Source organism: Manihot esculenta, chromosome 6, assembly GCF_001659605.2.
Source record: "Manihot esculenta cultivar AM560-2 chromosome 6, M.esculenta_v8, whole genome shotgun sequence".
Lineage (NCBI taxonomy): Eukaryota > Viridiplantae > Streptophyta > Magnoliopsida > Malpighiales > Euphorbiaceae > Manihot > Manihot esculenta.
In genome coordinates, this window is record NC_035166.2 from 1488593 (window position 1) to 1500977 (window position 12385).

General features: G+C 38.7%; 1 protein-coding gene across 4 annotated transcripts; it reads right to left on the reverse strand.

Moving 5' to 3' along the window:
• Nucleotides 1-862: 862 nt before the first annotated feature.
• LOC110617491 (probable apyrase 7) lies at nt 863-6313 on the reverse strand. Of its 4 annotated transcripts, none has more exons than XM_021760309.2 (4): nt 6059-6312; nt 3225-5332; nt 1769-2093; nt 863-1546 (listed from the first exon to the last, which is right to left on the reverse strand). In XM_021760309.2, exons 2-3 carry the CDS (start codon nt 5167-5169, stop codon nt 1792-1794), a joined length of 2247 nt encoding a protein of 748 aa, XP_021616001.1. In that variant the 5' UTR covers nt 5170-5332; nt 6059-6312; the 3' UTR covers nt 863-1546; nt 1769-1791. The 4 variants fall into 4 exon arrangements, with proteins under 4 accessions (XP_021616001.1, XP_021615999.1, XP_021616000.1 ...); XM_021760307.2 differs by having other exon boundaries at nt 863-1559; XM_021760308.2 differs by having other exon boundaries at nt 863-2093; nt 6052-6313.
• Between the last annotated feature and the right edge of the window lie 6072 nt (nt 6314-12385).

Genomic DNA, 12385 nt, shown 5'->3' on the forward strand with positions numbered 1-12385 from the left:
CAATGATGGATTGCTGGCAACATTTTTTCATCCCTCCTTTCAATGAAGAAGCTATTGAGAAATTTGGTCGTGCTGCTACCAGAATGCTTTAATGTTCAGCGACTGTGGCTCGAGATCATTATGGCAGGACTATTTGCTGGTCAATCAAAGTATTGCCAAGTATTTCTGACCCCTTAGTACCAGAAGCCTGGGCTTGTAGAGAGGTTGTTCTTCTTGTAAAAGATAGAGGCTTCAATCGAGTTTGGGTTGAAGGAAATTCCATCTCTGTTATTCAAGCTATTAAGAATAGAAATCCTCCTCCAGAAATTTCTGTGCTGATTGAAGAAATTTGCTCCATGGTTAGCTGTTTTTTGCTGAAGTACAGTTTATGTTTGTTAAAAGATCTGGTAAAGAGGCAACTCATAGTATATCTTCTAAATCCTGGTTTGATATTTTCTTTACTTGCAATCCTTCATTTGGTATACCTCATTGATTAATGAATTATCTCCTTTCGAAAAAAAAAAAAACATATACTTCTTTAATTGACATTTAATTTTAGCCGTTAAATGTGTTGATTAGTTGATTTTTAATTTTATAAAAAATCTATTAATTAGTCAAAAAAATTTTTACGAAAACCAAAATTAACAAGAGACTAATTAATAAATTTTTTAAAAGTGTATTAATGTATTTTTAAAATCGAAAGATTAATTAATAAATTTTTCTATAATCCACGAACTAAATAATAACTTTTCCTTTTTAAATAAAAAGAACCACTTTGTTGCACTAGGAATAGTAACTTGCCAAAATTAATAATCTAATTTGCCAAAACAACCTGTGTTCTCTTCTGATGGTAATGTGCAAATACAAAGCTTCAAATCCTAACTTTCAACAAGTATAAATCTAGGGCATGCATATAATATCAAACTATTAACTTCCATGAAACCCCATATAGTCAATCAGTTCTCTAACCATTCGCAATGAGTGAGATCCAAAGAAGAAATGGGAAAGAAGAAAAAAAGTCCGTAATAGAGTCAAACTGCTATGTAACAGAGTCAAGAATTATGGATCTAAGCTTCTCATGTTTTGTATAAAAACAATGGTCATCCAGATACACAAATCAACAGGGAATAATACCTCGTGACCGATGATATCTTAACCAGTGAAGGAGGTAGGATCGAGTCGCAAAATCCCTGCTAAGCAAATCAATGATGAGACCAGCTAATAACACTGCAATGGGATAGACCTGTAATAACTGGGAATATATCTATTGTACATTGGATGGAAATACATTTAAGATCAAGAAAAATATAATGTGCATTTTGATTTCTTTAATGATATTTTTATTGTATGAAAAATCAAAATCAAAACTGGACCCACCAGAACCAGTTATGCTGATAAATTTCCTCATCTACCTATCAGTCACAGAGATCCGCCGGCTGGTGCAAGTTTAAAGATGATCAATTTGGCCTCCACTGTACATGATTTCTCTATCTTCGCGGAAATCTCTCTTAGTTGCTGTCAGCAGAAGTATATTGTTCCAAGTATGTGACAAATTCAGGCTCTTCTCCTGAAGACACCATCTGGAAATATTTCATTCAAGGGCACTATATTCTCAACAAATTGATCATTACAAAGAATGCCTAGTTATAGTTAAAAAGATTTTCAAGTCCAGCCAACCCCACCCCATCTCCTCTCTCTCTCTCTCTCTCTACTTTTTCTTTTTCTCATCGGTAAGATATTTAAATCATATCTGAAAAATATAATCTACAAAAGGAAGAAGCCACTGTACCATAACTTCAGGAAGTTTATTCCTTAAACCTTCACCATGTGCGCCTCAGCCAAAGAAGAACTAAGGTCTTCTCGAGATTGTGATTTCCTGCTCTGGAGGCGCATCTGACCTCTGTGGGGAGACCAGAACGAACCGATGCCATTACTGTCAATCATCTGTCCTAAGCTATCTGAGGAATAACTATGCGACACACCACCATTTGATGGGTGTAAAGATGATTCCATAAGCTGAATGCCACTACTGCCTAGACCATGTCCCAACCCAAATGGTCTTTGTTGGCTCCCAGCAATTGTTGGACTAAGCGGCATCTTTGCTCTTCCATCCCCTGAATGCAAAGTTGACATATCATTCAAAGATTGAACCAGGGAACAGAACACAAGAAGATGATCATAGAAAGCAGATGGAATAAGGCCTACTAAGAAGTCTTACAAGTAAAATGATAATATATAGAGTGTAACATGTAACAGATTCACCTACAAAAAGATTATCTTTGATGATTTTGACGGTCCTACAAATGACAAAAGAAAGTCCACAGATAGTGAGAGGGGTATGGAATCTTAGGTGCCAACTATAGCTTAACAAAATTTTAAAGACTTGCCTCAAACTCTTGGAAACTAATTCATTTTATTGTAACATATTTTAATTTTTAGTCTATGTTTTTGGAGAACCACTTGAGTTCTTAGACAAGGTATTGCTCGTCTGTTTCATATGTTTCAAAATTCTGTGATTTTTCCATTCACTTGACTCTTCAAACATGCATCTGACTAATAGATCAATGATGCAGTCCCAGTGATTAGCAGTTCCACTGAAACCTCATAAATTAAATAAAGGTGGGATAACTCCAAAATTTTCCCTCGCCTTAAAATATATGCTGTGTTCCAGCAGAAATAACAAAACTCCGCATCTTTGAAATGGAAATTCAACAATCATTTCCTTTCAAAAATATGGGAAAAGGATCTACTTCTACATCTAATAATTAGATTTTAAAAAGACAGCAAATATTGAGTTTCTACTTATTGCCTCATATTCCTTAAAAAAAGTGTTCAATATTATCCCATAACAAAAAGAAGACATAACTGAACAGAAGCTGGGACTACTTCTTGTTTCCTCACAAGTTTACTAAGGTGATAGCTATTGCAAGCTTAGTTATGGATTATAGTCAAATAAACATTGTATTACATTGATAAGATTGTGAGAAGCAATTCTAATGCACTGGATTGGACTGCACATGTGACGATTTGGTGTATCTCATATTCTAAAAGTAGATTCCCCCATGGAAGAAAGGAAACTTAGTAATTAAGCACAAAATTATTCTACCTAAAAAAAGAGAGTAATTAGAGTGAGCCATGCATGTGCAACAGGTGATGGATATCAAATACTGCACCAAATATGAAGTACTATTTACTGACATGACATCCCAAAATTAAAATTGAATCAAAGAAACCACAGAGCTCACCAGAACTAATAGGACTCCATCGCTGGAACCGGAATGGTGAAGGGATACTAAGTACTGTTGTAGCAGATGCATTATTATGCCTAAAAATTGGAAGATATGGCCTCCGAAAAATTCTTGGCATCCCATTGCCAAGACATGATATTGCACAAACCAGCAAAATCAATGAAATAACCAAAGCGGCAGTGAGAAATATCGGATGTATCTTCATTTGAAATATTTGATAACTAGGAAGCCTCTGTCTGGGTGATAATGCATTCCCAGCTTCAAAAAGTGCAACCCCAAGTGTCCACGTAATACTTCCAGAACCAATAACAACTTGGTTATCTGTGATATGTAAACCCTCTCTCAACAATGACACTATGTATGGTGCCCTAAAGCAGTATTGTTCAATAAATGGCTGTGGAGGAACGCTTTTCCTTGCAACTTCCCAGGTCTTCTCACAAAATTCTTGACCTTTCTCCAACACATCTTCAAGAGCAGCTTCTGAAGTCAGGTTAAAAAACCGATAAACAACAAAAAAGCCAGACATTCCATAGAACCGACCATAAGGGCGTGGAAAAATATCAGGCAGAGCACAAGGTTGCACATCACAATCAATAGCTGCATTTTGATTAGACCATTCAGACAAATTGACGGCAACTTTGGCCAGTGCACGACATTCTTCCCAATTTGGAGCACCAATAAGCTGAATGGGAACTCCAGACTTGACTCCCTTGCCTGAATTTCTTCCTACAACAACAGGGCTCAAACTATTTTGTTGATCAGAAGCACAATGAGAACAGATGTATTGCTCCTTATAGCCAGTTTGCAGACAAGGGTGCTTAATTTCTAAGTTCCCACTTGCTAAATCTGCACTAGGGAGCCCTCTTAAGATATGGACAACAGACCTGTCAAATGCATCATTTAAACCATAGCCCGCAAGGGAATAGGCGGTGAGGTGATGATTAGCAGCTCCGATCCTAAGATTTAAGTCAGTCACATTATGCCCAGGTTTTTGGCTCTCAAATGTCACCTGTAATGATGAGCCACCCATGTCAAGTGCACCAAATGTTGCTCTCTTGGGGCTGTTCCCCAACGTACCTGTTTGATAATTAAGGGCTATCCATCCATAGTAAGCTTCATCCATTCCACTGATAACTTTGACCCATGCTCTTTGGCATAAGAAGGGTGATTCCTTTAGTATGGACCATGCCTTGTCTAGAAGCCATTTTGAATCAGCAGTTGGCAGCCTGCGAACCCCAGCTGTAGCATAAAGGAAAAGGGAGGTAGTCTTATGAGCATGCTCAGGGATTTGCTTTGCAGCCCACTGAACTAGTGGATTTATTGCAGCCTTCAAACCAGATGTATTATGTACCAACAAATGTAGTCCAGGCTCAGTTTCCATTCGGTCATAGGCACGTCCACTTGACTTTCTAGAAAGACCTTCTGTTAGTGATTTAAGAGCAATAGGAAGACTTCCATCTCTGTTGTGCTCAATTGATGCCTGATATACGTAAACTCGAGTTCCAGTACTTCCACAATCAAGAACAACATAGAACTTGGAAGTTCCTTGAGCCCAATAAGAAAGAATATATGATGTAATTAGATAAGTTAGGAAACCAAGCAGCAGCAGGCACAAAAGAATCATGACCAACCGCACCCACTTTCTCCGTAAAATTGGGGTTCTACCAGGCAATGCTTTCTCCTTTGAAAAGCTTGACCCAGCATTTTCTCTTTGCAACAAATAAGGCTTCCTATCAATCCCAATGCTATAATCATCTTCGTCTACATCAAGTCGTCGATACAATGAGAAATCTTGAAGAGATGAAGAAAGACGCAAATTATTTTTGTTGCTGGAGGTGGCAAAATCAAAGCCATGATCAGTCGTTTCTGCTGGAGATGGTGACAATCCTACTGACCTATATGGAACAGCAGAAGGCTTGGAGGCTGAAAAATGGCTTGTCATGGCAGAAAATGTATCTGATATTCTACCAAACACCAGTTTTGAAGAAACAATTAATTGTATAAGGAAATCGATTCATCGCAGGCTAGCGATCTAGCTGCTTAATAACTCTGTTCCTCCCCTTAACCTCAAACTTGAATGCCAAGGATTTGATGGAGCTGAGTAGCTGTAAAATATACAGCAGTCAAATAAAGAAACGAAAGGTGCAAATAAACAATCAAAGTCTAAGAAACATGATCAAAATATACACAGATGAATCAAGAGATGAACAGTAAAAGTCTTGGAAAAAAAGGGTGCCTTTTTACATGTTTTGTGGCCAAAAAAGCAGCAGCAAAATTAAGGAAATAAATGTTATTAACATGGTCTGAAATCAGGAATAAAGTATAACAATATTATGCATGCATAACACTAAGACCTACTGAAATCATGGAAAAGTATAACAATATTATGTATGCATTCTACTGAAGTCATGGAGAAGTATAACAATATTATGTATGCATTTACACTTCAGCGCCTGTGGTGTTTCTTTTCTCTTTTCTTTTTTTTTTAGTGATACTAATATCATGAGTATCACTCAATAAGAAGATTTAATTGCTTCAAAATCTAGTTACATTTTTTTTTCCAACCAAGCTTAGATCAGGATGACACCCAAAAGTTCGCTTCCGAAACCATTGAAGAAATTGGAAAACCCACACAAAAGCAATCTCACAAAGCTTTTTTTTTTTTTTTAAAAAAAATAGAGAAGAAGAAAATCCTACCAAACACCAAAAAATTCATACAAAACCAGAAAATAGAAATACATGAAGAATTAATCAAAATTCCATTTAGAAGTTTCCCATTCAAAAATCATAATATGACAAAAATTTGTGTTTGATCTGTCCTTACAACTTACAAGGATAAGGGATGGCGTCGGTTACAGCATTCAATACCGGAGAAGGTGAAACGGAGGTTGAATTGGAGAACCTGAACAGCCGATCTCCTGCCACCTCTGCATCGTCGCTGTCGTCGGTGGTGGAGAGGTTTATGTATCGGAATGTTACTGAGAGGGAGAGAAAAGGAGAGGGAGAGAAAGGAGGGGAGGGGGAGATGAGAACAGTAAAGATCTCAACTTTTTCAGTTGATTTACATTTAAGTATTCATTAGTGGTGTACTCGCATTTCACAATCAGTTGATTTGAAAATTAAGCGTTGTGTCATGGTTTTTATGCTTTTTTTTTTAAATTTACTGAATAAAAAAAATATATTAATCATTAACGTTAATTTATATTCCTGTCGAGTAAAAAAAATATTTATATTCAAAATTTTAAAATCCGATAATAAAATACTATATTATAATAAAATGCTTAAAATTTTTTATTAATACATATATAATCTTTTATTAATTTAAATTTTATATTAAAAATAAATATACTTTATATTTTATTATATACAAATAATAAATAATATAACATGTAATAAATATTTATTAAAATATTTTATTTATATATTAAAATATTTTATTAAATGTTTTTATTTAACACATTACATATTATAGGCATATCATTTGCGTATGCAAAATTTTTTTTATATCAATAATATTAAATAAAATAAAATAGTAATTAATGCGGTTGAAAAATAAAATTATATTATAATTAGTTAGACCCGTAAAAAAGAGAATATGAGGTGGTGGATACCCACAACGGTTATTTTGATTCTCAAGTTAGCATATTGGAGAACAAAGTGAATGTAATGAATTGCTTGGAACTTAAGTAGTGTAAGAATTAAATGCATTTGCCTTTGTGATTCTTTTTTTATATACTATAAGAAGATGGAGATAAATATAATATTTCTTAATAATCTGGCGATGATGTGGCCGACTGAGTGATAAGGAATATTGCCAACTAATAGGTCGATGATTCTGCAATTACAACGTAATGGAGATACGCTAGAATGTGCTTGATAACGGTAACTTTGTGTCGAGACTCGCTCTATTTAGGAGAAGGTGAATCTTGATGATGAACCAGGTGTTAAGGTGTCCAGGTCTTCTTTTTCTAAGGTAGAGCCGCGTTATCCATTTATTAGATCATTGTCACGTGGGCCTGTTCTGCGGTGACAACTTATGAATTACTTTGGGCGATTATTATGTAGCATCAGATGTCCCCTTGATGGTCTTCGATTCTTCAGATTCGAAGGTGACAGTTTGTCTTTTCAGTTTGGGAGGGGGCGGATTGCATAAGATCAATTCTGAGGACCAGATCAGGAAGGCAGTTGGAGAAATAGTCCTCTTCATAAAGTTTTACTTGGACAGACGATGCCTTTCTGTAACGATCCGGAAATCGGACCACTACCGGCGCTAGGATCCAGATCGGCTTAAGGCCGCCGGGACCCGTAGCAAGCCTAACATACCTCCTATCACCTGGTCAAATCCCATACATGATCAAAACATTAACATAAAAACTTAAACATCTGATGTATATCCTGAGTCTGACCTGTATGCAACATAACTGGAAACATAAAGAACCCCTTACTAGAGCCCTCATCAAACGCTCTAGCTGGGTAAACATAACATACATCAAGCACGGGTCACATCTGATGAACCAAAACCTAACATGTGCATGCATCAGACTATAAACATAAAACCTCCACTAGGGTCCTCATCAAATACTCTAGCGTGGTAAACATCACATGCCACAAGTTTGGTTCAAACTCAACTCAATACTAAATCATAACATACATCATGTATTAAAAGGGACTAACCAAGTCTTAGGGCCAAGCACAATACTAATCCATCACATAACTCTACTTTACGTTACATTACATTACATTATCTTACAATACATTATATCAATTTACATTACATGTCCACACTAAAACACTACTCTATTACATAAACATAACCTTTACCCTTGACGTCTTCCTGGACTACCTCTGACCTGCAAACCTGGGGTTTAGGGGAGAGGGGTGAGCTAAAAAGCCCAGTGAGCAGAACATGAAAAACAATAGTAAATCATATGCTATCATGGAATGCGTCACAGCACAAACATTTCATATTACGGATGGACATGACCACCAAAACTCCCTCTGTCTGTAACATATCATGGTGCCCGGCCCTTCGGGCTCCTCAGGACTTCATTATGCCGGTCCTTCGAGCTCCTCAAGACTTCATTATGCCCGGCCCTCGGTGGGGCTCCTCAGGACTTCATTAACATACATGGTTCGGGCTATTGGGGTCGCCTTGGTCCATCCACATCAACAATAAATTATGCAATGCAGCACATTCGTGATTTCTAGTGCAAGCAACCTACTACATATACATTGTATTCATGATGCGTGAAACATGCTTAAAACATTTGAGTTAGTTCTACTCACCTCTGGTAGACGCTGGACTGACTCTGCAACAGCTAACACTGCTGGCCTCCTCGGTCCCTCGGATCCGATCCTACACAGGTGGACTCGAATGAGGTGCCAAACACATTCTAAACAACTCATAAACAACTCCCCGAAAACCCCTAAAACATCCTCAAAACATGCATAAGAAACACCCAAGAAAGGGCTGGACAGAGCACTTTCGGCACTTTCGGCGGCCGAAAGTCTCTTCCAGAGCCGAAAGCCATGCAGGTTCGGGGGCACTTTCGGCGGCCGAAAGTCCTTCTAGAGCCGAAAGTCAAGCACCTTCGGCAGCAGGTTCGGTGGCCGAAGCCTCTCACAGATCCGAAAGTCCTGGCCTTCGGGGGCACGTTAGGCGGCCAAAGCTGCCTTCCATGCAGGTTCGAATCCGTCACAAGCAAAACCAACCTCCAAACCACCCAAAACCTCACATGCTCTCTCCCAAACATGCAAACACACTCCCACATGCATAAAGGGGCATAAACTAACTTAAACCCCAACACAAACATCACATAAACCTACATTGGGCAGAAAATCCACATAAACCTTAACATGCATATCTACCCATACTCAAGCATTAAAACTTCCTTAAACTTACTTAAAACTTTATTAAAATATAAAGGAAAGCAATGATCTATACTTACCTCTTGGAGATCGAGGGTTGGTGCGACCCAAAGCTAGAGATATGGAGAACCCAAGCTCCAAAAGTCTCCAAGCTCTCAAACCTTGATCCAAGCTTTAAAACTCTTCAAAATAGCCATAAAACGTATAAAAACCTTGGGAGATTGAAGGAAAGACATGAAATCAACCAAAGGAGGCATGAACTCACTTATGACCGAAATGGGGAGAGAAAACTCGCCTATTTCTTATCTGGGAGCCTTTTATAGGTGGCTGAGCAGAACACCTTCGGAAGCCAAACCTGCTTCCGAAACAGCCCCATGTTCGGCGGCCGAACCTGGGTCCTTCCTCCTTGGCCTTTTCTTTTCAAAACTCCTTTTCCACTTAAAAACCATAAAATCATGTGAAAACATTTTAGAAACACATTTTACCCCCCTAGAAGACTCTGGTATCTTCAGAAATTTCAGATTCTAACGGAGATTCCACCGGAAGGTAGGGATTCTGATGCCGGAATCTAGCCGGGTATTACACTTCCCAGATGATGAGGTCAAGTAGAGACTTGCGAGGACTAAACTAAAGTCCTCCTTCTTCCCTAGGCATGTGGTCTGGCAGACTCCCGTCTTCTAATCATGAAACGCCTTGGAAAAATTTGCAATATGGAACTTACACCTAGTCACGCATCTTAAGACTTGGTCATGACTCGCCTCATCAATATTAATCTTTGATTGACACCTTTATCTTTTGGGGATTGGTACCCATAGATTCACCTGTCGATTGCTCGCCCTATAGCATTTCCTAAGATGCTTTGTTTTGCGAGACTAACATCTGGATCGTGACTTGACAGAACCCATCTTTTGTCTTGGCTTGGCGAAACCCGCCTTGTGGTTTAGTTTAGTGGGACCAACGCCCAGATGGTGGTCTAGCGAAACCTGCCTTATGACTTGGCCTGATAAAACCTGTCTTATGGCCTTCTTTAGTGGGACCAACGCCCAGATGATGGTCTAGCGAAACCCGCCTTGTGATCTGGCCTGGCGGAACCCGCCTTATGACCTTGTTTAATGGGACCAACGCCCAGATGATGGTCTAGCGAAACCCCTTATGATCTGGCTTGGCGGAACTCGCCTTGTGGCCTCTTTTTGTCCTGTTAATTCTTTTTGAGAAATGCAATCACATCATTTATTGTCACTGAAGAACACAACATATGAAACAATACCTCGTTAACTTGTTATTGATAAAATTTTCTCAAATTACAGATATTTCAAAAATAGGGCATGACTTAACCATCTAGCTTGGCCAGCTTATAGGACTCTGGGCGAATAATCTTCGAGATCTTAAACGGTACTTTTTAATTCTCACTCAACTTAGCAGACTTGTTAGTACCACTTGTCACATATGTTCTTTTAAGGATTAGATCCCCTATATTAAAAATATGCGACCTGACCTAATTATTGAATATTCTGGACATTTTATTTCTATAAACCGCCATTCTGATTGCAGTCTTTTCTTGTAAGAATTCGGCTTGGTCCAAATTGAATTGCATTTCTTCAGGATTTTACGAAATTTCAGGGTGTTCTCCCTTAAAGCTACTTACTTGGATTTCTACGGGTATGATTGCCTCGGCTCCATACACGAGGAAAAAAGACATTTCTCTTATGGTTGTCCTCGGGATTGTCCTGTATGCCCATAGTACATGAGGTAAATCCTCAGGCCAGCTGCCCTTGGCTTGGTCGAGCCTTTTCTTTAGTCCTTGTAGAATGGTCCTATTTGTTATCTCGGTCATTCCATTGGTATGGGGACGATAGGCTGAGCTAAACCTCAAGTTAATCTCTCATTTCCTATAGAAGTTTTTAAACTTGGAGCTTGCAAACTGAGTTTTGTTATCGGTGATCACTACCTTTAGAATCTCAAACCGAGTGGTTTTTGTTGACAAAGGAGATCACTTGTTGGGTAGTGATGGACTGCATTGCCTCAACTTCGATCCACTTGCTAAAATGATCTACTACCACAATTACGAACTTCCTAAATCTTGTTGCCTTTGGGAACGGGCCAAGGATGCCTATCTCCCACTAAAAGAAAGGCCAGGAGTTTCCAATTGCTTCTTATATCTCTCCCGGGGCTCTTAGGATGCTTGCATGTACTTGACATCTTCGACACTTCTGGACTAGCAACTTCGCATCTTGCATTATCATCAACCAGTAATACTCTTGTCTGAATACTTTTTGGATAATTGTTCGGGCTCTTTCATGGCTCCTGCAATCCCCTTCATGTATATCCTTTAAGATTTCCTGGCCTTCCTCCTCCGTAACACAACGTAGCCATGATTGTGTTGAGGATCTCCTATACAACCAACTATAAACTAGTGCATATTTAGAGGATTTTCTTATTACCTGTTTGACCGATAACTCATCGGCTGGAAGCTCGTGTTGTGTCAAAAATTTGTACACTGGTATCATCCATGATTTCCCCTTCTCTATGGGAAAAGAATCCTCCACATCCGTTGCTGGAGTGTGTAGTTCCTTGAATTAAAATGGTTGAGTTAGGTGTCATCGCCATTTTGGCTAGACAATTTGCATCTTCATTGTCACCTCTTGCTACCTGACAAAGTTCACAACTGCTCTGTACGTCTTTGATCCTCTCCATTAGGGACCATATCTTTTTCTCGTATTTGATAAAACTCAATTCTCAGACTTTAAATTGTCCCTTACACTAATTAACAATCAATTGTGAGTCGCTAAAAATATTACACTTTTATATACATGATTCCTTGATGATTCTCAATGCCATTATTACAGCCTCATATTCGGCCACATTGTTGGTGGCATTGAAGGTGAGTTTTGCCGCATACCAAAACTTTATACTGGTTTGAGACTACAACAGGATCTCGAGTCCGGATCCCTCGGCCCGCAAGCTCCATCTGCCCAAACCTTCCACTCCTCTATGATTGATTTCGTGGACTCTAAAGGCTTTATCGGCAGAGTCATTTCTGCGACAAAATCAGCTACTGTCTGCGCTTTCATAGCCTTTCTAGGAACATACCTAATATCAAAGGCCGACAATATTACTGCCTAGGTGGATAGTTGCCCTGACAGCTCCGGCCTATCTATAACATTTTGTAGATGATAATCTGTTCTGACTTCTATGGTGTGTGACTCGAAGTATGGTCGTAGCCTTGTGGCTGACATTAGGACTGCAAACACCAACTTTTTAAGAGGATGATAATTTAGCTCTACCCTCTT

Excerpts from the sequence above, each read along its gene's own strand:
- LOC110617491 (XM_021760308.2), bottom strand. The coding sequence starts at position 5,169 with ATGACAAGCCATTTTTCAGCCTCCAAGCCTTCTGCTGTTCCATATAGG. Across the intron at positions 2,094-3,224 it reads ATGGAGTCCTATTAGTTCTG|GGGATGGAAGAGCAAAGATG; the intron begins GTGAGCTCTGTG and ends CTTTGCATTCAG.